The sequence below is a fragment of the Gopherus evgoodei genome, chromosome 2 (assembly GCF_007399415.2).
Source record: "Gopherus evgoodei ecotype Sinaloan lineage chromosome 2, rGopEvg1_v1.p, whole genome shotgun sequence".
NCBI lineage: Eukaryota > Metazoa > Chordata > Testudines > Testudinidae > Gopherus > Gopherus evgoodei.
In genome coordinates this window covers 210,170,441-210,191,049 of record NC_044323.1, presented here as the reverse complement: position 1 = coordinate 210,191,049, position 20,609 = coordinate 210,170,441, and the positions used below count along the sequence as shown (strand labels likewise).

Below are 20,609 nucleotides of genomic sequence, written 5' to 3'. Positions count from 1 at the left end.
TGACCCCAACAGAAGCTTATGCTGATCTCTCCTAGGGCAAACCTCAGGAAGGGCAGTGAGGGAAAGAATACATGCCTTTCTCCATGGGTGAATCCCCTCCTGAAATGGAGCAGGCCTTGCTGTCACAGTGTGTCACAGAGCTATGCCTCTCTGTACCTGATAGGGTGTATCTGCCAGTGGCCTCTCTTCAGAAGTCATTAAGTTCTCTGCAGCAACAACAGGGCTTGGCACTTATATAACATTTCATGTTCAAACAAAAATTATTAATAGTCATAATGTCCCTGTTGGTTAAGTAAATAATACTGTCATAATTTTATATAGGGGAAAACAAAACAACAGAGAATTTAAGAGACTTGGTTAAGTCCACTTCATTGGAGGCACAATAGGGTTAAATCTGGCCAACGAATCAATGGTAGAACTGAGATTAAGAATTTAGGAGTTTCTGGGTCCTATCACTATGCTTAGTTCACCAGACGATGCTGCTTCTACTCTACATGGTGTAACTGAGAAAAATTTCAGTCACCACAGCTTATATCCCTTGGAAATAAATGTATAAAAAGACAATATTGAATGTACAATTTATCAGCTTACATTACTTCTAATACTCATTGCTAGTTTTCTGTGGTGCTAATGTCCAATAACAGATGTTAATATGCTGAACTTTAAGAAAGGGATTTTCTATGGCCTCAATTAAGCAAAATACTTATGCACATGCTTAACTTTAAGTACATGAGTAGGACTGTCAAAATCAATGGAACTACTCATGTGCTTTAACTTGTGAATGTGCTTACGTACCTTGTTGAACTAGGGTATTTTGGGGTATTTTTCTTATATAGGCTCCTATAACCCTCCATCCCCATCCCAATTTTTCACACTTGCTGTCTGGTCACCCTAGTCTGAAGTTGGTGAAGATCAGAATTGAAACATGTGGAGGTTTCAGTGATTTCAGTCTGTGATTTATAGTAAAGACCAAAGTGAAGATTACCACAGTCAAAAGGGCCACTACAGGAAGTTGCAATGGTGAAGAAGTTGTTAGCTGGAAGGTGTGGTGAACAACTACCAGACCAGTGACCAACAAGACAAGACAGTGAAACAAGGCGGAAGTAGAGATGAAAGAAATGTGTTCCGTTTATTTGTAACCATTGAGGAGGAATCATACACTGTTGTTGACATGAGTGTACATTAATATTATAGCAAAACATAGGACATATTTGTTGATTTAGCATCCTGGGGCTCATTCTCATTTATACTACAGCCCCTTACACTACTCAGACAGTATAAACAAGCCTTAAAGTGGTTATAAATTACATTTACTCCCATTTCTTTATACTGCCAAAACTGTGTCAAAGGGCCTTCGTGTAAATAAGAATCAGGCCCTCTGTTTCTAATAGCTATAGTACACTCCAGATACACTACTTTACCAAAGTCTGACCAAATCTAAATTGTTGCTCAGAAAACCATCTCCTTTAAGCCTTGATCATTCTTAATCCTTTCAGCCACCTCATTAATTGCCTCCCTTGAAACTCTCCCTCACTATTCTTGTTTGTGTTGTATGGAGGAAGAGGGTTAAATCTTGGACCTGATGTTGCATTCAGTAGGAATTTAAGATTTGCAGGGTTAGGCTCTGTGTGGTTAGCTATAAGAGAATGGTGTTTAAATATGTATTAGTAAAGGCACTATTTTACTTGGTGTAAATAAGTGTAGTAAAAACACAAGTGAAGTGAGTGGAAGGATCCAAGGCTATTTGCTATGCATAAAACAATTTACACACATGAATTATGCCAGTATATTCAATCTCTCCCCCGAACTTCTGTTTCCTAGTCTCAAATTCACACTTTCTTTTTATCTCCTTTACTGGGCTCAGGCTGAGATACTTCATCTTCTCCCTCAGGTATGAACACACTTACAGTGAAATCACTTGTTTCTGTGCCGTATTTGTTTTTCACCAAAATGCTGTATCTCCCAGAGTCGATTGTGTTGACCCCAGTCATAGTGAAGCTGGCGCTTTTTCCAGATTCGTATTTCAGGATGCAGTGGGCATCTGCTGTCAACGGTTTCTCATTCTTCAGCCATGTGACCTCTGGGACAGGATCTCCCCAGACATTGCAAGTAAGATTAAGCGCCTACAAAAATGTACAAATGGGTTACAAATAACAATTGTTAATTGATTTTTTTGCATCCATTTGGATGAATAATTCCCTCAAAGTCCCCTCTTAGCTTTCTGCTATTAGACAATGGATACCCATAAGCATCCAAGATCAATAATTTCTGATGTAGTCTGATCCATCAGGAAGGAAGAGAATGAACACAACTAATTAAAAAGCTCCATTAAAAACCTCTTCCCTCATGACCATTACCGCAACCCCTCTGCATTGTTTAATGCAAAAATTAGACATTAGCAGCACCTGAATGTTAGGCCTTAAATGAAAATTTGAAGAACCATCTTCAAATTGGATGGATTTGTTCAGGTTAATTCTATAAGTATTCCACAAAAATAAAGGCAAATCTCCCTAAATATAATCAATGCTTAATCATTAAATGATCATGAATTAATCTCAAATTTAAGAATGCCCTAAATTATATCCTGACAATTTCACAAACAGATCGAGTTGTTTTACAGACTCCCATAAAACTGCATAACATCTAACTGCTACTATTTTTATCTGAAATCAATACAGTTTTCAGGGCCAATTTCTGCCCTTGGATGCTCACACACATATTTCTCTTTGAACTTAATCGGAGCTAAGTCTGCATGAGTGCTGAATTTGGTCCTAACATTAAGGCAGTATCTTCATTAGCAGAGGGCCAGTTGTTAGAAAGATCACCTTGACAGTTCAATAACTGCTGCAGGTTTGCAAATCTCTCTCATGCACCGGTAGTCAGAGCTCCTTTAATTTTTCTCTCTCAATGCCAACCCAGAAATACCCACAGGGAAGATATTCAGACATGTAAATGTGTAGCATGCCATTCACTTCAATACAAAGGATGAAACTGGTCCTTAATTATTAAAGAAAGTACTAAGTTAAAATAAAATTAGGATACAATCACTAAAGAATGAAGGCTCTCACAGCTGGGGCATATCCTGTCCCTTCCCTTTAGGGACATATAGGATCTCCAGGAATGGAACCTTATTTGTCTCAGAATGTTGCATTAAGTAAGAGCAGTTGCCTGGAAAGGAGGCTTAATGTGTCCTAAAAATGTCATCCTGCTTAAGTTAGCTGATACTTCTCCCAAGAGATTCAAAACCCTGGTGGCTTTTTCAAGCCCTACTCCTATTTGTAAGTTTCACTCTTCCAATCACAATGCCATATGACTTATGTGACTGACTGCGACTACTAAATACAGCAATAAATATTCACAGCAGATTGTCGGGAATCAATTCATAGTAAAAAAAACACTCAGAAAATTATCTCTCATTGAGGGTTTGGCTACACTTGCAGCTGTACAGCGCTGGGAGTTAAAGCTGTCTTCATACAGCTGTGTAGGGAAAGCGCTGCAGTGTGGCCACACTGACAGCTACCAGTGCTGCAGTGTGGCCACATTTGCAGCATTTGCAGCGGTGTTGGGAGTGGTGCATTATGGGCAGTAAATTCAAATAACGAGTACCTTTGCTGACCAACATTCCACAAGCAAAAAGAAAGGCTACATAAGTCAAATCAATTATTCTGTGTGAATTAATGACTTCTCTCTCTACATCCCTGGTCCCCCCAGTCAGACACAGGTGAGTATGCTGGGGTCTAGGATTCAGAACGTATCTAATTTTTTCTTTTTTGCTTAGGTTTTCCACTGTGTGCAAATATTGCCCCTTCTCTTGAGTCAACGTATTGAATTCAGCTCACTAAAATGTTGTGAAAAGTAGTTAACTGGTGCTTGTGTTCAAGATAGTCACTTCAAAAGCTAACATCTCAAGCTGAAGTGTTAGCTTTAATTCTGAATACCCTGGATGTGTGTGTTGAGCTGGGAGTCAAGCAGTGGGTAATGTCTGTTTCCTGGGGTTAACATTTCCTCCTCTCCTTTACCCCATTTTTTAAAATAATTAGCTTGTAAACAATTACAGTACAAATTCTTTCAAAGACAGTATGCGGGAATCAATAATAGGTCACATATAAGAAAATATAAAAATAAGGTCCATCAAATCTTATTTGAAAAGTCCATAGAAATGAACACTTCAGAGACAGTCAAGTGTAGAGATGTATCGTTTAAGTGGAACTTGAATGGTGTGCGGGTCTTAGGCTGGCACTCTGCACTGAGGGGAATTTCATCTCTATGATGCTGAGCCCTCCAGGCAGAGCTTCAGCCCTAACATTCTGAACAGAAAAATCGATCATAATATCAGTCTCACTGTTTCTTTTCCTACATCTGTAATATATTGCTTGCAATGTAAAATATTATTTAAAACAGTCCATTTCAAATGTAGTTTGAAGGGTTTTATTCCAGAGAAAATCATCTCTTGTGAGACGATAGGAGTGGAATGTAGTGAAAAACCAGAATCAGCTTTCTGTTCCAACTTCCTCTAATTCAGTGGCTCTCAACCTTTTCAGACTACTGTACCTGTTTCAGGAGTCTGATTTGTCTTGAGTACCCCCAAGTTTCACCTCACTTAAAATCTACTTGTTTACTAAATCAGGCAAAAAAAATACAGAAATGTCACAGGACCCTATTACTGAAGAATTGCTTACTTTCTCATTTTTACCATATAATTATAAAACAAATCAATTGGAATATAAATATTGTACTTACATTTCAGTGTTTATTATATAGAGCAGTATAAACAAGTCATTGTCTGTATAAAATTTTAGTTTGTACTTATTTTGCTGGTTCTTTTTATGTAACAAGTTGTAAAACTAGGCAAATTCTAGATGAGTTGATGTACCCCTGGAAGACCTTTGCATACCTCTGGCTGAGAACCACATCTCTAAATTACCTGCTCCTAATGCAGATTCATCTAAAGGTGACTGTGGAAGGGACTTAAAATATTCCTACCCCTGTTGTTAGCCCCAGTTAGAGTCATGGAAAGATCAATGGTAAAAAATATCCAATAGACTTCCCTCTTTCCCTTCCTGCCTCGGGAATAATGATGAAAGGTGAAAGAGATCCACCCATAAAATCAAGAAAAGGGGGAGATAGAAAAAAATATCTCCTCAAACGTAAAGTACTTCTTCATGGTGGGCCTCACTGCAGCAGATCCCCAGAAACAATAAACAAAACTCCAAGAGATTAAAAAGGGAATAAGAGGGAAAAAAAATATCCCTCCTCCTCCAAAAAATATGTAACTTGGTGAGAACAGAAAAAAGGTAGACTCTGGGTGCCAGGAGGTCAAAGCCTGCTGAAATGGAGACCCTATCTGGTCTCCAGCAGCAGCGATGGTTGGAGAGTAAGTGGGGCTCTTAAACCTGTTTTCTTGGAGTCCTGTGGCATTAAATAAACATGTTTTTGATTGCAGAGATGCTTAAAAAGCTGAAGGAAAAAGGGAAAAACTCCCAAATTATTCCTGGCTATTCATGGTCTCTGAATATGGACAGCTCAGCCACACCTGGACTCTGCAGCTAGTGAAGAGTCTATTGTTTCATTCTCTATTCAGTACTTCTATATCAGGGGTTCTCAAATGGGGGCTTGTGTCCCCTCAGCTGGTCACAAGGTGGTTACACGGGGGTCATGAGCTGTTAGTTCCCTGGGGCTGACAGCCAGGGCCAGTGCAAGGAAGTTTTGCGCTGTCATAAACAGATAGTTAAGGGTCAATAGAACAGGAGTACTTCATGTCTCTTTTGACTGTAAAGGGTTAACAAATTCAGTGAGCCTGGCTGTCACCTGACCAGAGGACCAACCAGGGGACAGGATACTTTCAAATCTTGAGGGAGGGAAGTTTGTGTGTGTGCTGTTAGTTTTTGGTTGTTGTTCACTCTGGGGGCTCAGAGGGACCAGACGTGCAACCAGGTTTCTCTCCAATCTCTCTGATACAGTCTCTTATAAGTTCAGAATAGTAAGTACTAGGTAGATAAGGCAAGTTAGGCTTATGTTTGTTTTCTTTATTTGCAAATGTGTATTTGGCTGGAAGGAGTTCAAATGTGTATTTGGCTGGAAGGATTTTAATTTGTACTTGTATACTTAGGCTGGGAGGGTATTCCCAGTGTCTATAGCTGAAAGACCCTGTACCTATTCCATCTTAAATTTACAAAGATAATTTTTACTGTTTTTTCTTTCTTTAATTAAAAGCTTTTCTTGTTTAAGAACTTGATTGTTTTTTTATTCTGGTGAGACCCCAGGGGATGGGGTCTGGATTCACCAGGGAATTGGTGGGGAGAAAGGTTAATTTTCTCTCTGTGTTAGGATTACTTTCTCTCTCAGGGAGAATCTGGGAGGGGGAGAGAGAAGGAGGGGGGAAGGTGAATTTTTCTCTCTGTTTTAAGATTCAAGGAGTTTGAATCACAGTGATCTTCCAGGGTAACCCAGGGAGGGGAACTCTGGGAGAGGCAACGGTGAGGGAAAGGGTTTACTTTCCTTGTGTTAAGATCCAGAGGGACTGGGTCTTGGGGGTCCCCGGGCAAGGTTTTGGGGGGGGACCGGAGTGTACCAGGCACTGGAATTCCTGGTTGGTGGCAGCGCTACAAGTACTAAGCTGGTAATTGAGCTTAGAGGAATTCATGCTGGTACCCCATCTTTTGGACGCTAAGGTTCAGAGTGGGGAATTATACCATGACACGCGCCCTAGACGAAACTTCCACCTTGAGCCCCTCTCCCCAGCCCTGCGGCAGCTCCCAGCACCCCCCTCTGCCCTGAGGCGCCCTTCCCCCCGTGGCAGCGCCCCCCCCGGGGGAGCTCCTGCCACCTCCCCACCCCAGCTTACCTCTGCTCCGCCTCCTCTCCAAGCATGCTGCCCCCACTCTAATTCTCCTCCCCTCCAAGGCTTGCTGTGCCAAACAGCTGGTTGGCACTGCAAGCCTGGGAGGCAGGAGAAGTGGAACAGCGACAGCGCACTCGGGGAGGAACGCTGTAAAAAAAATTTGGGGCCACTGCTTTTTAGTGCTCCCAAATCTTGGCGCCCTAGACAACCGCCTAGTTCACCCTAATGGTAGCACCGACCCTGCTGACAGTCCCAAGCCCCCATTACATTAAATCCCCCCATTTTTAATTTATAAGGTGGGGGGGGTCACACAGAGGCTTGCTGTGTGAAAGGGGTCACCAATACAAAAAGTTTGAAAACCACTGTTCCATATTGTGTCCGCATTCTTTGACACATAAGGGATCAGTATTGAATTGTCCTTATTGTCACTGCAAGGTCCTAATGAGTTACTGTCAGTGACGCAGAGAGCTGTATTGGATGCATCACTCAAACCCTAACGGTCTATAGTTGTGCCAGTTTTTCCCTAACTGAGAGAAACGGCAGCACCAATAACACTTTTCTCCTTCAAATTGTTTCTTAAAATAACTTCCCCTTTTGCTTAGCCTTACGTCAGTGATCTGATCACCGGTGCTGTTTATTCCCACTCTGATGCACCCACTTTATTGTTTGTGTTCTGCCTATTTATGTGGAAAGATAATTCTTATATTTCAGTATGAAGATAGTAAGCTCCCTGGTCATTTTAAAATCTTATGGGTGGGAGTTTCATTACAGTGGGCCTGCTACCAAGGCCTGATCCTTTGTACCTAGCATTGCATCTATCTGTTTTAGACATTTTTACCCTTGGGACAGAGACCTTATCAACATATGTGTTGGTAAAACACTATGCAGGCCTATGGCATTATAGAAATCATTGATTATAAAACAGGTCAAATCCTGAGGTCTTTCTTCTAGTACCAGCTGCAAAACATTCTGTCCTGCTCCTGTTGGGAAGGGCAGCTTCCCCCTGCAAGGATCATTCCCTTTCTTCAGGGGAACTCTCCATCACTCGTGCTTGGCGCAATGAGGGGGAAGGAGGAAAGGACTAGAAACCCCCTCTGGATAGCTGGCAGGAGATTTTTCACACCCTCAAGGAGACCAGGTGACCTATATTCCAAATTAGCAGAGCTCCTAACAGAAACTCAGATTACAAAACAGGATAAAAACTTCTGTTTTTAAAAAGTCACTTCTTACTCAGTTAACACACCAATGAAAATCACTGGAAGTTTTGCCCGAGTAAAAACAGAATGAGAATTTCAAAATTACAGTAGTATCCACTGACAACTCAAATCCTCACCTGACATGCTGTGATTTGAGATTTAGGCTTTTTAGATTACATAACAAGACTGAAACCATTTATGTATATCAGTGCAAACATCTTTGTCCATCTGGAACATTATCATATGCTGTTAAAACAAACATCAATTCATATATTCCACTACACACAATTCAATACAAAAATGCATGTAAATAACATTATGGTTATGTTTTTAAATTAAAGGGCCAAATCTGCATACTACTGGAAATTCAAAGTCAAGGATGAAAAATCTGCTCCCCTCAGTTTATATGATTGCACTAGATGTAGCAGCTGTTATGTATACTGTGATAAAAGAACATCATAAGGCTCCTTGTAACTGCCACACCCTGCATTACCTCACTCTACATTTTAAAATGTCATTGAGGATTATAAGAGTTGCATGAATTACACACCAGGTGTAAACAGATGCTACAATCTCTCCAGAATACAAACACACACTGGGGACACATGGGCCACTCCCACCCCTACAAGTACTATTTGTTCAGTAGACAATTCTATCAATGTGGAAGTAAGCAGTTACTGTAACTTCACTGTATATGGTAGACTAGAATGCCTTCAATGTATACAATTTTATTTTGGTGGGTTTTATTTTATTTTTCTTTTTGAAAACTTCCTGGCTCATGTTATAGGATGGTGACTAGCAAAATTATATTTTTAACCAAGTCTTTATTTCAGTTATATAATTACAATTATACATCAAGTGTTAGTAAAAGGCTATTTTTTAAACAAGCTTCATTTCAAAATGGTCAGAACATTGTGTATTTGTATAATTGTGTTTTCTTAAGAAGAATAGATCCCTGTCTGTGATCTTGAATACCAAGATTCAACCTGGAATGAATTTTTATTACCCATTCATACAATATTGAGACTATTGTTCCATTACGTATGTGCTGGGACACACTGAATTATATGGGCAAGATCATGAGCCTACAGGGCTAGATTATGGCTACTCTGTATGAGGAGGCTGAAGTGAGAGAATGACATGAGCCTCCCCTATTCTGTCCTATTGCAGAGGTCAGAATCAATCCTAGTCTGTGTATTCATGGCTCACAAGCACCAGGAAACTCTAGCAGCTATAATATTAGTAGATACTGTGTAGAGATGGGCTGAGAGCAGGACTATGTTATCAACTGCCAGCACTGATCTAACACAGGGGGAAGAATATCTTGCACTACAGCAGTGTCAAACAAATGGGCCATGGGATGGATCCAGACCTCATGACACACTCCGATTGTACAGAAACTAAGTTTTCTATTTTAAAAAAAAGAGTAAATTTCTAGCCCTTGTGACTGAAGAGATAACCTTCCAAATGTGAACTAAACATAAACCAATGGCATGTCTGCCTGAGTCTAAAGAGAACCTGAAACAATGAGTTATCAGGATAACTCCTCTGTCCCCTATTAATGGTTTATGTGTCAGATTTAAAGCCCAGCAATGACATCTATCAGTCAATGCTGACATTTATTGTAGTGGATGGAACAGGATAAAGGGTAAGAGTAAAGCTCTTAAGAGTTGGCAGTTGCTGCAGAATAGGAAATACAGGAATAAATAAAAGTTTAGTTACTACATAAAATCTGGATTGTTCCCTTGATCTCTGGGTGAACCTCCCACTGCCCTGCTCTAACATCAATTCCTTCCTTCACTGACAGAGCACAGAGGCTCCAGTTCATGACCAGCAAGCTTTCTGTGTTCCCTGTGTAGATCTCATGCAGGTGTATAGGGTGAAGTGATGAAGCAGGGCAGGTGTCTGAACTCAGCAAATGATAAACACAGCTACCTAGGCAAGAGAAGGTGAGAGTTTTCTGAGGAGGCAAAGTACGACACCCATTTGCTAGAGGGCTGTAGCCCAAACGGAGATTTTTCTGAGCCTTTGTTTTATGTCAAAACTTTTGAACAAGACTTGAGCAGAGACTTTTCTCTTGTTTCTTGACCCAGTCCACCAACTTAGATGACTATACACAAATCCAGTACTATATTAATTGTAAAAGACTTTATAACTCTGTCTACATTTCTCGTGAATAAAACAAGGTCTCTTAACATCCTATTGAATCCATAGTTGTTGGTCAAAAGATACTCATCCTGAGTGCTCTGAGTTTTTAGTAACATCCAGCCTTCCTCTATTCACAACATCTCAAATATCCTTGTGGTTTTGAGTAATGAATGTGGAAGCCTTTACAGCTCACTTTGCATAATTCCAACCAATATCTCTATATATATCACTGCATTTTGCTTCTGAAAGCTCATACTTATCTGTATTGTTTTATTTCAAATCTTCTCTGGCAGAGAATTCTCAACTGCTATAATCACCCAGGTTTTCCCACCGCAATCGCATATCAGACTCATCTCTTAGCAAAAGCACCTATTTCAGCTGAAAATTGGCAAATTCACTCACTTTCCTCCTGCCTTCTTCCCCACTCTGTTGCAGTTGCAAGAATTCTCTGTGAGAATATCTAATTACTATAGCATTCCCTTCAACTACTAATCAACACCACATACAATATTTGTACCAGTTCCACCTATGATGTCTCTGGCAGACAGTGGGAATTAAATGGCCTGATTTGGTTCCAAACACTGAGTGCTTGAGAGCTGCAACATCACAGGCATCAAAGCTTTTTTAGTGAGAGTGTTGCTGAGATGGTGCAGTCATGTGGTCAGTATGTCTGACAATAAGATACAAAGGCTGACTGTTATGGAGAATCGGACTGGAACTCTTTGTAACGTTCTCTTGATCTGCCCTTAAAATGACATTCTCAAAGCCAACATCCAATCTTGCAATGTTGACCTCAACACCTGGGAGCTCTTAGCCCATGACAAGATCCATGGCAGCAGCTCTGCCACCTTGGACTGAAAGACTTTGAGAGCTCATGGATTGCTGCAATCAAGGAGAGATGTGCAAGGCATAAAGCTAAAAGCAGTGCACATTCATCTACACTTGTCTTCACCTATGGCACCTGCAGACAGGGTTGCAGGTCTGAAATTGGTCTTTGGTCTCATCTAAGGACTCACAATAAGTGACTGTAGCTCATCTGTCAAACTCAACAGTAGATTTATCATCATCATCATCATCACTATAAATCCAGAGTAATTAGATTGACTTCATTTGTTTTATCTCAGATTTACCCTAGTATAACAGATAATGTCTCCTTTGTCTCTTAGGATGGTGAGGTAGGAGGTTGTGTAGGTTTCTACCACACTTTACTCCCCAACTCTTCAAATCTGACTGGTGCCATGCTTTGAGGGACTACCATCATCCATACAGATTGATTGGCTGTCTTGGGTGTAAGGAATTCAGCATTACTCAATATCCCATAGAAAAAGGCAACTGTGAAGTCTCTGTGCATAATGTAAATTTTTAAAGATATGGTTGCATCTGAATTTCCTAAGAAGTACACTGTTCACATTTTAGTCCTGACTGGCATTGTCATCTCACTTTTATCTTATGCTTAAATGAAACTGCCCCAAATACATAAACTTATCTGTCCAAGAAATTCAAATTATGTACAGATGATAGAGAATGAATAAATAATGCAACATGTTTTTTAAATGGAACCTTTGAAATAATTCTTGTTTTCCCCTTTTTTGCAAGATATAGAAGCTGCTCAGCTACAGTATAAAGCTATAGTTCATTTACTGTACCTTGCCTTCCTGGATGGTGACAACATCGGGCAAACCTCCAAGTATCCGGGCACGATCTGAAAATACATGAATGAAGTTTCCTTTAATGTCTGCAAAAATAACTCTGTCCCAGATTTCATCTCCCCTCTAGCGCTGTTCTTTTATCTTATTTTTGTACAAGTCTCTGTATATGCAAATGAAGAGAGTTATTCAGTATTCCTAGCACACCATTTATACATGTAAAATCATGTCACTGTGCTGCAAAAAGCAGACATCTTAATATCTTACTGTCAGTCACCTCCTCACTGAAATTAAAGTATGGGCCTTATCCTTACCTCCACTGAATTCAGTTTGAGTTTTGAGTGCACAAAGAATATAGAATCAGGCCCAATGTTTCTAAGTTTCCAAGGTAAAAGTCTGACAATTCAGAGTTTATGAAAAGAGATGAGTTGCAGCCAACAGAAGAGACTCTCAGAAACCAGTGAAGTTTAGGGTTCAGATCTAAATAAAAAGACAAATTCTGATCTCAATTCCACCAGTGTAAATCTGCAATAATTCCATTGACTTCAGTGGTATTCCTCTGGATTTATCCTGGTGTAAACAAAATCAGAATCTAGCCATTTGCTTTTAGTTTCAAAACCCTACTGCAATCCGATATAAATAAAGTGACCCTAGCATGCACATTCTCTGCTGCAGCTATTCAGAAAGTGAAATTCAACCTTTGTTAGTAGTGAGGGAGCTATAAAGAGGCAGAAAGTGGCTACATGGAATGCTCCCCTTCAACATAGGTGCTCTTCCCCCTCTGTAAAATAGAGACCTTGTGGAGAAATGTGTTGAAGCCAGAGGTGGAAGGAGCAGGAGCAGGAGTGGGGAGCTAACCTATACCCAGGGGCGTGCCTTCTCCCCACTATCCATGACCACCCAAAGTCAGAGTCAAAGTACAGCTGAGGAACAACATCTAGGGGCAGCACGTTTACTAGTCCTGTCATACTGGTTTAGGTGTGCATGATGGTGAGGGCTGCAGCAGAGTTTGAAGAAGCTGGCCAGGATCTTTAGGGTTAGGGACTCAGAATGCTGTATACCAATTCCTCTCCGCTGCCTTTTCAGACTCCATCTTTGCCTACACTATCTCTATGCTGGTCCCAAACACATAGAGAGAGGGGAGACTTTGCTGAGATGTTGCATTAATCTGTCCCACCTCATGCACTTTTAAATAGAAGGGAAAGTGTGTAGAGCTTAAGCTTTGTAGTTAATTTATAGTGGCTTTGTTAATTAAACTAATGATTAAATAATTTTTTTCTCTTTTTAAATTACTCTGTATTTTGTTTCAGAGTAGCAGCCGTGTTAGTCTGTATCCGCAAAAAGAACAGGAGTACTTGTGGCACCTTAGAGACTAACAAATTTATTTCAGCATAAGCTTTTGTGGGCTACAGCTCACTTCTTCGGATACAATTTTGTGTCTTCAGAATAATGCTGTGATTGAGATTTTGAAATGCACAGATGTCAGGAAGCTCAAACTTCTGGTTCCCAGAGCACCTGTGACTTGGCCCAGTTATCCATATGTAAAATTTTTCATCGGCGCTTGTGATGTGAAGCCATTTACCATGTAGGATAATTCAAAAACAACTAAATAATTTTCTTCAGACTTTCAAAAATAAAGTCATTTTTGTGTTGAAAGCAGGTATGAGAAATTTCAGCTCCAAAAAAAGGTAATTTTTAGGGAAAGTTATTTGGCTGTGAAAACAGAAGCTAAGACTGGAAAAAGTTAACACCATAATTATATGGTCACTAGCTGATTGTTATAATATTAGCTATCAAACAGGTCACTTTTCCTGTTTCTCCTTGGATTCAGGATAAACTAGTTTTATCAAACGCACATAACCATAGCCAGGAGAATAAAAGAAACTTCATAACCGGTTTATGGAGAACATTGTAAAAGAAAGCTCACTTACTTCTTTCTGCAACAGCAGCTTGTCTGTAGTTGAGGGAAACAAAAAGAAAATTAAATTTTAGTTGTGATTAGTTTAGGATGACTAACAAATGGCTAATCTTTGAGACTGCTTTAAATCACTAAGGATAATCTTTCTGCACACTACATCACTTGATAGTACTTTTTCCTTATAAACAAAGACTCAGATCCTCATCCAATAGAAGTCAATGGCAAATCTCTTACTGACTTCAGTGGGACCAGGATTTGGCTCAAAGGATTTTTTTTAGTGTTAAACAAAGTGAACATGAGTACGATTTCTTGCTTTATTAGCAGCATATTGTATTCAAAATAATACTTTACTTACTTTAATCTTTGGAATTCAGCACAGGCTTCATCAAAAGCTTTTAAAAGAGAAAAACTGATGTTAAAGGTAGTTTTCACAGACTAGTCATCACAAGAAGGTAATTTATATTTTAAGATGCAGATTAAAATGTAATCAATGTAAGAAAAATTAACATTTGCAGTCTTTGCTTTGATACAAGACTTAAAATGACTAAAGGTTTAATTAAATGAAGTGATCTATAGGTAACTGAGGGCTGAATGTGATGATGATAATAATAAAAAATCATCAGTCTTTAATACACAAAGAGATGCTAAGATTATCTCACTAAAGATACCTCAGGAACAAAACTGCAGTGTTCCAAATTAATTATAGCTTTCAGGATTTAAAAAAAATCTATTTTTGACAAATATTCTCATGCCCACTGCAAAGTTTCACTTTGATGCTCAGGTAACCAATTGAACAGCAAGATTTATTCCTGTTGTAGCTTCTCCGTATGCTGTTTGATGTAACCTTTTCTCCCCTTGAGTGAGAAGAAGGGACAAAATTTTTGCCAGAAACTGGGCAAAGAGCACAGAATGGAAAACAATTATTTCACTAAATGACAGTGCCGGGTTTACAATGGCACTAGTGGCGCCATGGAGCTGGCCCATGCTCAGAAGGGGCCCCGGCCTGCTCTGCTTGCCCTGAGACCCCGCCAGTCACTTGCTTCTCTCGGCCTGCTCACCCACCGGCCAAGGGCTCCTCTCCACCCCCTGCTCCCACCCGCCGGTTTCTCTCTTGACTCCCAGCCAGACCCCAGTGCACCTCTGGCTCCGGGCAGTCTCTGCTTCCCACTACCTGGGAGCATCTGTCTCCCTGGAGCTGAGCTGCCTGGGACTGATGCAGAAGCCTGGCCAATCTCAGCCAGGTGGCGGGGGCTTGGCTGGGCCCCTCCAGACAAGTGGGTCCTAAGGGAGCCTGGGCAGAGCAGGCCCTGGCTTGGCTGATCGTGCCACTCCTGAGGAACCGGAGCAATTCCCCGCCGTGCAACCAGCCCTGGCTGCACTGCTTGCTGAGCCCGGCAGACACAGTTGCCTCCCAGCAGGACCAGTGAGTGTGGCAAGGAGGCAGGGCATGGAGGAGTGGGTCTCTGGAGGGTCTTGGGGGGTGCTGGGTGGGGGCGGGGAAAATCTCTATGTGTTGGGGCACTAGGGAGTGGGGGTTCTGTGTGGGGTGCTGGGCAGTTGTGGTGGGGTTATGTGCAGGGGGTGCTGGGCAGGGGTGGTTTTGTGCAGGGCACTGTGCATTTGTGGCAGGGTCTAGGGGGGCACGCTGGACATAGCGGATCCAGGGGTTGGCTCTGGCCATTGGGAATGGGGGGGGATGTTCTGGTGTTGGGGGGATGTGTGGCATGGCATGGGCCTCCTCCCAAGGGGAAGGGGTATGCTGGAAGCACAGGGCCAGGTGGGCCACTGTGCGTCTGGCAACTGCCAGTTTGTAAACAGTGCCCTCTCACTGGGCTGGGCAGAGTGGGGCTGCCCTCTCCATGTCATGCCCCATTGACCCTGGCTGGCCCCTTGCTCCGGGGATTGACACCAACCCACCTGTGCCATGTTCCAATGCCCCGATGGGGCCCTATAAATCTGTTTGGAGCCAGGCCGACAAAAGGTTAATCTGTCCCTGCTAAATTATTCCCCCATCACCTAGAGCCCACAAACACAATGTGGGTAGAAATGGCTGTGGACGGAAAGGTTGGACCTTGGGTGCAGCCTGTTTCTAGCACATGTTCTCCTTAGGACTCAAGAGCCTTCAGGGTGGAAATCTATCCCAGAATTAATCCAAGCACCATTAGCTTTCCCTCTACACCTTTAACCCCTGTTCTGAATGCTGGTGAAAGATATCAGCACTGACAACTCTGAAGAATTAGGTATTTATAGTGTGACTCCTTTACCTTGTCCAGAGAGATCCAGCTTCCTCGTATGTGTAGTTTTACCATCAAAGAGCTCCATTATATATTTGCCCTTGTCCTGTGGAGTTGGCTCACTGATCTGTAACCAGATCTGCTCCCCAGTAACACCAGTCTTAACTCTGTCTGTATACTTAATCTTGGCATCACTGAAAAATAAAAAGCAACATCATCCCTTCCTTTTTATCATATTATAAATGTGAATGACCTTTGTGGTCTCACTGGCCAAGTCTGCACTAGAGAATTTTTGCAAATGGTTCCTGTGGTGCTATGCTATGAATTCAAAATTTCAAACTTTTTAGATCAAATTCTGGCTGGAGACTGTGTAATACTAGGAAAGCTGAGGACCAAAGTGGGGCACAAGAGGGAATTTTTCTGTTCCAATTCTAGCTGTCCTCACAGCCCACCAAGAGGCTGTGACATATGCCCTCCATGACCAGAGCTGCAGAACTCAAGACTCAAGGATCGGTGGGAGAGGTCCATGCGTTCCAGAATGTAACCCAAGAATGCATCCCACATTCATATCTCTATCTCATCACATGTTGCTTCTGAATGAGGTGAAAAGGGGGTATGTACAAGGGGCTATGAATGGCAAGGACATGAATAGACAACAAAGCTGCTTTTGTAGCAACAGTATATTTCCATTTAGGGGGCAATTTGGCACAGTGCCAGAAATTGGTTCTTTAGGTAAATACATGCATACATTAGTATATCTCTTTCCACAAAAGTATCCATTTCCCAGCTTTCTAATTGAAGCATTAATTACCCTAGACAAGGGAGGAAGCTCTTTGTCAAGTCAGTCGCTCAATTTCTTTTTATCCTTAAACTAATGCTCTGGAATGTAACAGAGGGCCAGGGAGAAATTTACTAACCCTTGGTGAATTAATGTGATCATTCTAACATAAAATTAGTTTCTAAAAAATAAAACATGAGAGTGAGAGCAAGCAACAAATCTGCAGCATTTGATATTAGCTTCCAGTTTTCAAATGTGTAGGGACTCCTGGCAATGCAAAGCTGAAAGTAAAGATGGTACTAAGCAGATATAAAATAATCCTAATCAGCCAGTTCTTTGGATTTCCCAGTGCACCCTGTCTACTCTGGCTGAGATTTCAAAGCTGTCCAAGGGATTCTGATGCCCAAGTGCCATTAATTTAAATGCAGCAAAGAATCCTGTGGCACCTTATAGACTAACAGACGTTTTGGAGCATGAGCTTTCGTGGGTGAATACCCACTTCCTTACATGCATCTGAGGAAGTGGGTATTCACCCACGAAAGCTCATGCTCCAAAACGTCTGTTAGTCTATAAGGTGCCACAGGATTCTTTGCTGCTTTTACAGATCCAGACTAACACGGCTACCCTCTGATACTTGACATTAATTTAAATGAGGTTTGAAAAATCTCATTTTCTGTCTTGTTTTGATTGTAAGCTCTCCAAGGTAGAGACTGTCTGTGTTTTGTGGGTTGTTTTCTTTTTACTGCCTCAGGCACATGTTGGAGTTCAATAGATAAGGGGTCTTATAAGGATGAAACCAGAGATATATATTGCACCTGTTAGTTCTGTAACTGTACTGCACCTGCAATTTTGTAAAAAGGTGCAGTTCAGGGAGACAGACTGGCTGACCTCGAGCTAAACATTTCTGAACTCCAAATGTTCTTCAGTTTCATGGACCTTCTGGTCATAAATACTTTACTCATGTTCTTCCTCCAGACTGCTAAAAATTAATGGGTCCAATTCCCCTCTGACAGACTTATATAATTCCATGGACTTCAATGGAGCTACGCATGATTACTTGTGAGTAAATGAAAGGAGAACAGGGCCCAGGATTTTAACATATCACTTCCTGTTGAATGTGTAAAACCAAAGAATTTTGAGACTGCTAGTAAGCTTTCATACACTTACTTGTGTAACCAGCTCACTCGCAGATCTTCCAAGTAATAATTAACAAAAGAGAATAATCTGATACCCTCTGCCGTGCTCTTGATTTTCAGTTCTGTTGCAGATACAGCTGAAAGAAGAGCACATGTTTTATGCAACCCTACTGCCACTCATGAAGAAGCATGAGTCATTTGTCTGACAGGGGAATTAAATAAATACTTACCAATCTTTCTGCACACTTCATTCATCAGATCTGCAAAAGCTGTTGAAACAAAATCCATAGGCTGAGACTCAGTGACCACAGCTCAAACATACTCACTAATAGGTTGAAAATTTGGCATGCAGTGTTATGACTCTAACACGGGGGTTGGTAACCTTTCAGAAGTGATGTGCTGAGTCTTCATTTATTCACTGTAATTTAAGGTTTTGCGTGCCGGTAATACATTTTAATGTTTTTAGAAGGTCTCTTTCTATAAGTCTATAATATATAACTAAACTTTTGTTGTAGGTAAAGTTAATAAGGTTTCAAAATGTTTACGAAGCTTCATTTAAAATTAAATTAAAATGCAGAGCCCCCAGACTGGTAGCCAGGACCCCGGCAGTGTAAGTGCCACTGAAAATCAGCTCGCGTGCCACCTTCGGCACCTGTGCCATAGGTTACTTACCCCTGCTCTAATGCATTCCCTCTAAAGAGTTCCTAACAGAAATCTGATTTGCATTTTAAAATGTATCAGACCCTTATATTCCTCAGTTTCAAGCACAACAAAGTTAAGGAGTGTTTTCAGGGAGCTTGCCTGTCTAGTCCATGGTTTCAGCACCATGTTTAAATCCTTCACTACTGAACAGGGCAACATTCTTTTTTCTAAAGGTGACAGTATTCAACTGGAATTTTGGCCCTTCCATATCAATATATTAGATACCGAGTATGAATTTTGCTCCATGTACTGGGCATAGTAAGTAGCATGAAATCTTTAAAATATACAGAGTTCTATGACTAGAAGTACCCTTAAATAAATTACTGGCAAAACAGATTAATTAAAGAAGTCTGAAAGTGCATCCCCATAGGAACCTAAAATATATCATATTCATAAAATGGCCTAGATCCACAACATTCTTCTACATTAATGGAATTGCTTTTAGTATAGTGAGCACCCAATTTGAAAACTGTTATAATTGTGAATACCCTCAACTAGGATTGTCAAGGTCTCCTTCCCACTTTGAACTTTAGCATCCAGAAAGTGGGGACCTGCATGTACCCCTCTAAACTTAATTACTAACTTAGATCTGATAATGCTGCCATCAACCAAAATATAGTGTTTCGTACACTTTCTGTCCCCCCAAAACCATCCCTGGGGAACCCTGAGATATACACTGATCCAAACTCCTTGGATCCTAAAACAGAGAGGAACTAACATTTTCCCCTTTTCTCTCCCCCTCCCAGACTTTCCTTGAGAGAGACACTGATCCAAACTCCTTGGATCCTAAAACAGAGAGGAATTAACCTTTCCCTCCCCCTACCCACTCCCAGACTTTCCCTGAGAGAGACACTGATCCAAACTCCTTGGATCCTAAAACAGAGAGGAATTAACCTTTTCCTCCCTCTTCCCTCTCCCAGACTTTCCCTGGTGAGTTCAGACCCACTCCCCTTGGGTCTTACACAAGAATAAAAAAAATCAATCAGGTTCTTAAAAAGAAAAGCTTTTAATTAAAGAAAGAAAAAATAAAAATTATCTCTGTAAAATCAAGATGGAAAAATGTTTACAGGGTCTCAGCTTTACATAGACCAGAGGGACTCCCTCCCCCCTAGCCTAAATATAAGTTACAGCAAACAGAGGTAAAATATCCTTCCAGGAAAATACACATTTACAAATTAAGAAAACAAATATAAAGACCAATTCGCCTTCTATCTAGTACTTACTAGTTAGAACATGAGAGACTGTTTCAGAAAGATTGGAGAAACCTAGTTGCATGTCTGGCTCCTCTTAATCCCAAGAGAGAACAAAGAACAACCCAAAAAGCACAAACAAAGACTTCCCTCCACCAAGATTTGAAAGTATCTTGTCCCCCGATTTGTCCTTTGGTCAGGTGTCAGCCAGGTTCACTGAGCTTGTTAACCCTTTACAGGTAAAAGAGACATTAACCCTTAACTATCTGTTTATGACAGGGGTATCCTGAGGAAATATTACAAATAATCTAATTAACAAAAGTACATTGGAATGCTCTGTTACTGAAAAGTCACCATCAGGATGGTCTCATGGCATCTGTGATAACTTTTGGTTTAGGAAACTGTTTAATATGCAGGAGAAGCAAAAACCACTTGAAAAAGATACTGAAATTTGCTTATGCAAAACTCTTGTGCAGACAAAGAAACACTGTCACTTCAGGTACTTATGACCCAGTATGGGATAAATCATTCAGAATGTTCTCCTGACCTGCTTCCACAAGCTTCAGTTTGCTTTTGTCCTTTCCTCTGTCATCCTTCAGTATTACTTCATAAATACCAGCATCTTTCTTGGAAAACTGTAAAGTAATAACAACAAACAGTAGCATTCAAAACTGGTGATTTATGTGGCTGGCAAAAAAATATATGGACATCAAATTTAACCTTCTATCTATATACTCATCCTCACTAGGTATAAAATTAACGTTGTTCCTTTTACAGTTTGGGAACTGAGGCACAGAGACACTAAGTGACTTGTTCTAGA

General features: G+C 40.9%; 1 protein-coding gene across 3 annotated transcripts in view; it reads right to left on the bottom strand.

Annotated features, from left to right (window-relative positions):
- Window positions 1-1,104: 1,104 nt before the first annotated feature.
- Window positions 1,105-20,609, bottom strand: part of MYOM1 (myomesin 1) — a 110,396-nt gene continuing 90,891 nt past the window's right edge. For all 3 annotated transcript variants that reach the window (XM_030552836.1, XM_030552838.1, XM_030552837.1), the window contains 8 exons: window positions 20,337-20,424; window positions 18,128-18,166; window positions 17,929-18,034; window positions 16,014-16,177; window positions 14,105-14,141; window positions 13,763-13,785; window positions 11,832-11,887; window positions 1,105-2,123 (listed from right to left, as the gene is read on the bottom strand). In XM_030552836.1, coding sequence (XP_030408696.1) covers window positions 1,830-2,123; window positions 11,832-11,887; window positions 13,763-13,785; window positions 14,105-14,141; window positions 16,014-16,177; window positions 17,929-18,034; window positions 18,128-18,166; window positions 20,337-20,424 — 807 coding nt within the window. In that variant the 3' untranslated portion in view covers window positions 1,105-1,829. The remainder of the gene's footprint in view (window positions 2,124-11,831; window positions 11,888-13,762; window positions 13,786-14,104; window positions 14,142-16,013; window positions 16,178-17,928; window positions 18,035-18,127; window positions 18,167-20,336; window positions 20,425-20,609) is intronic.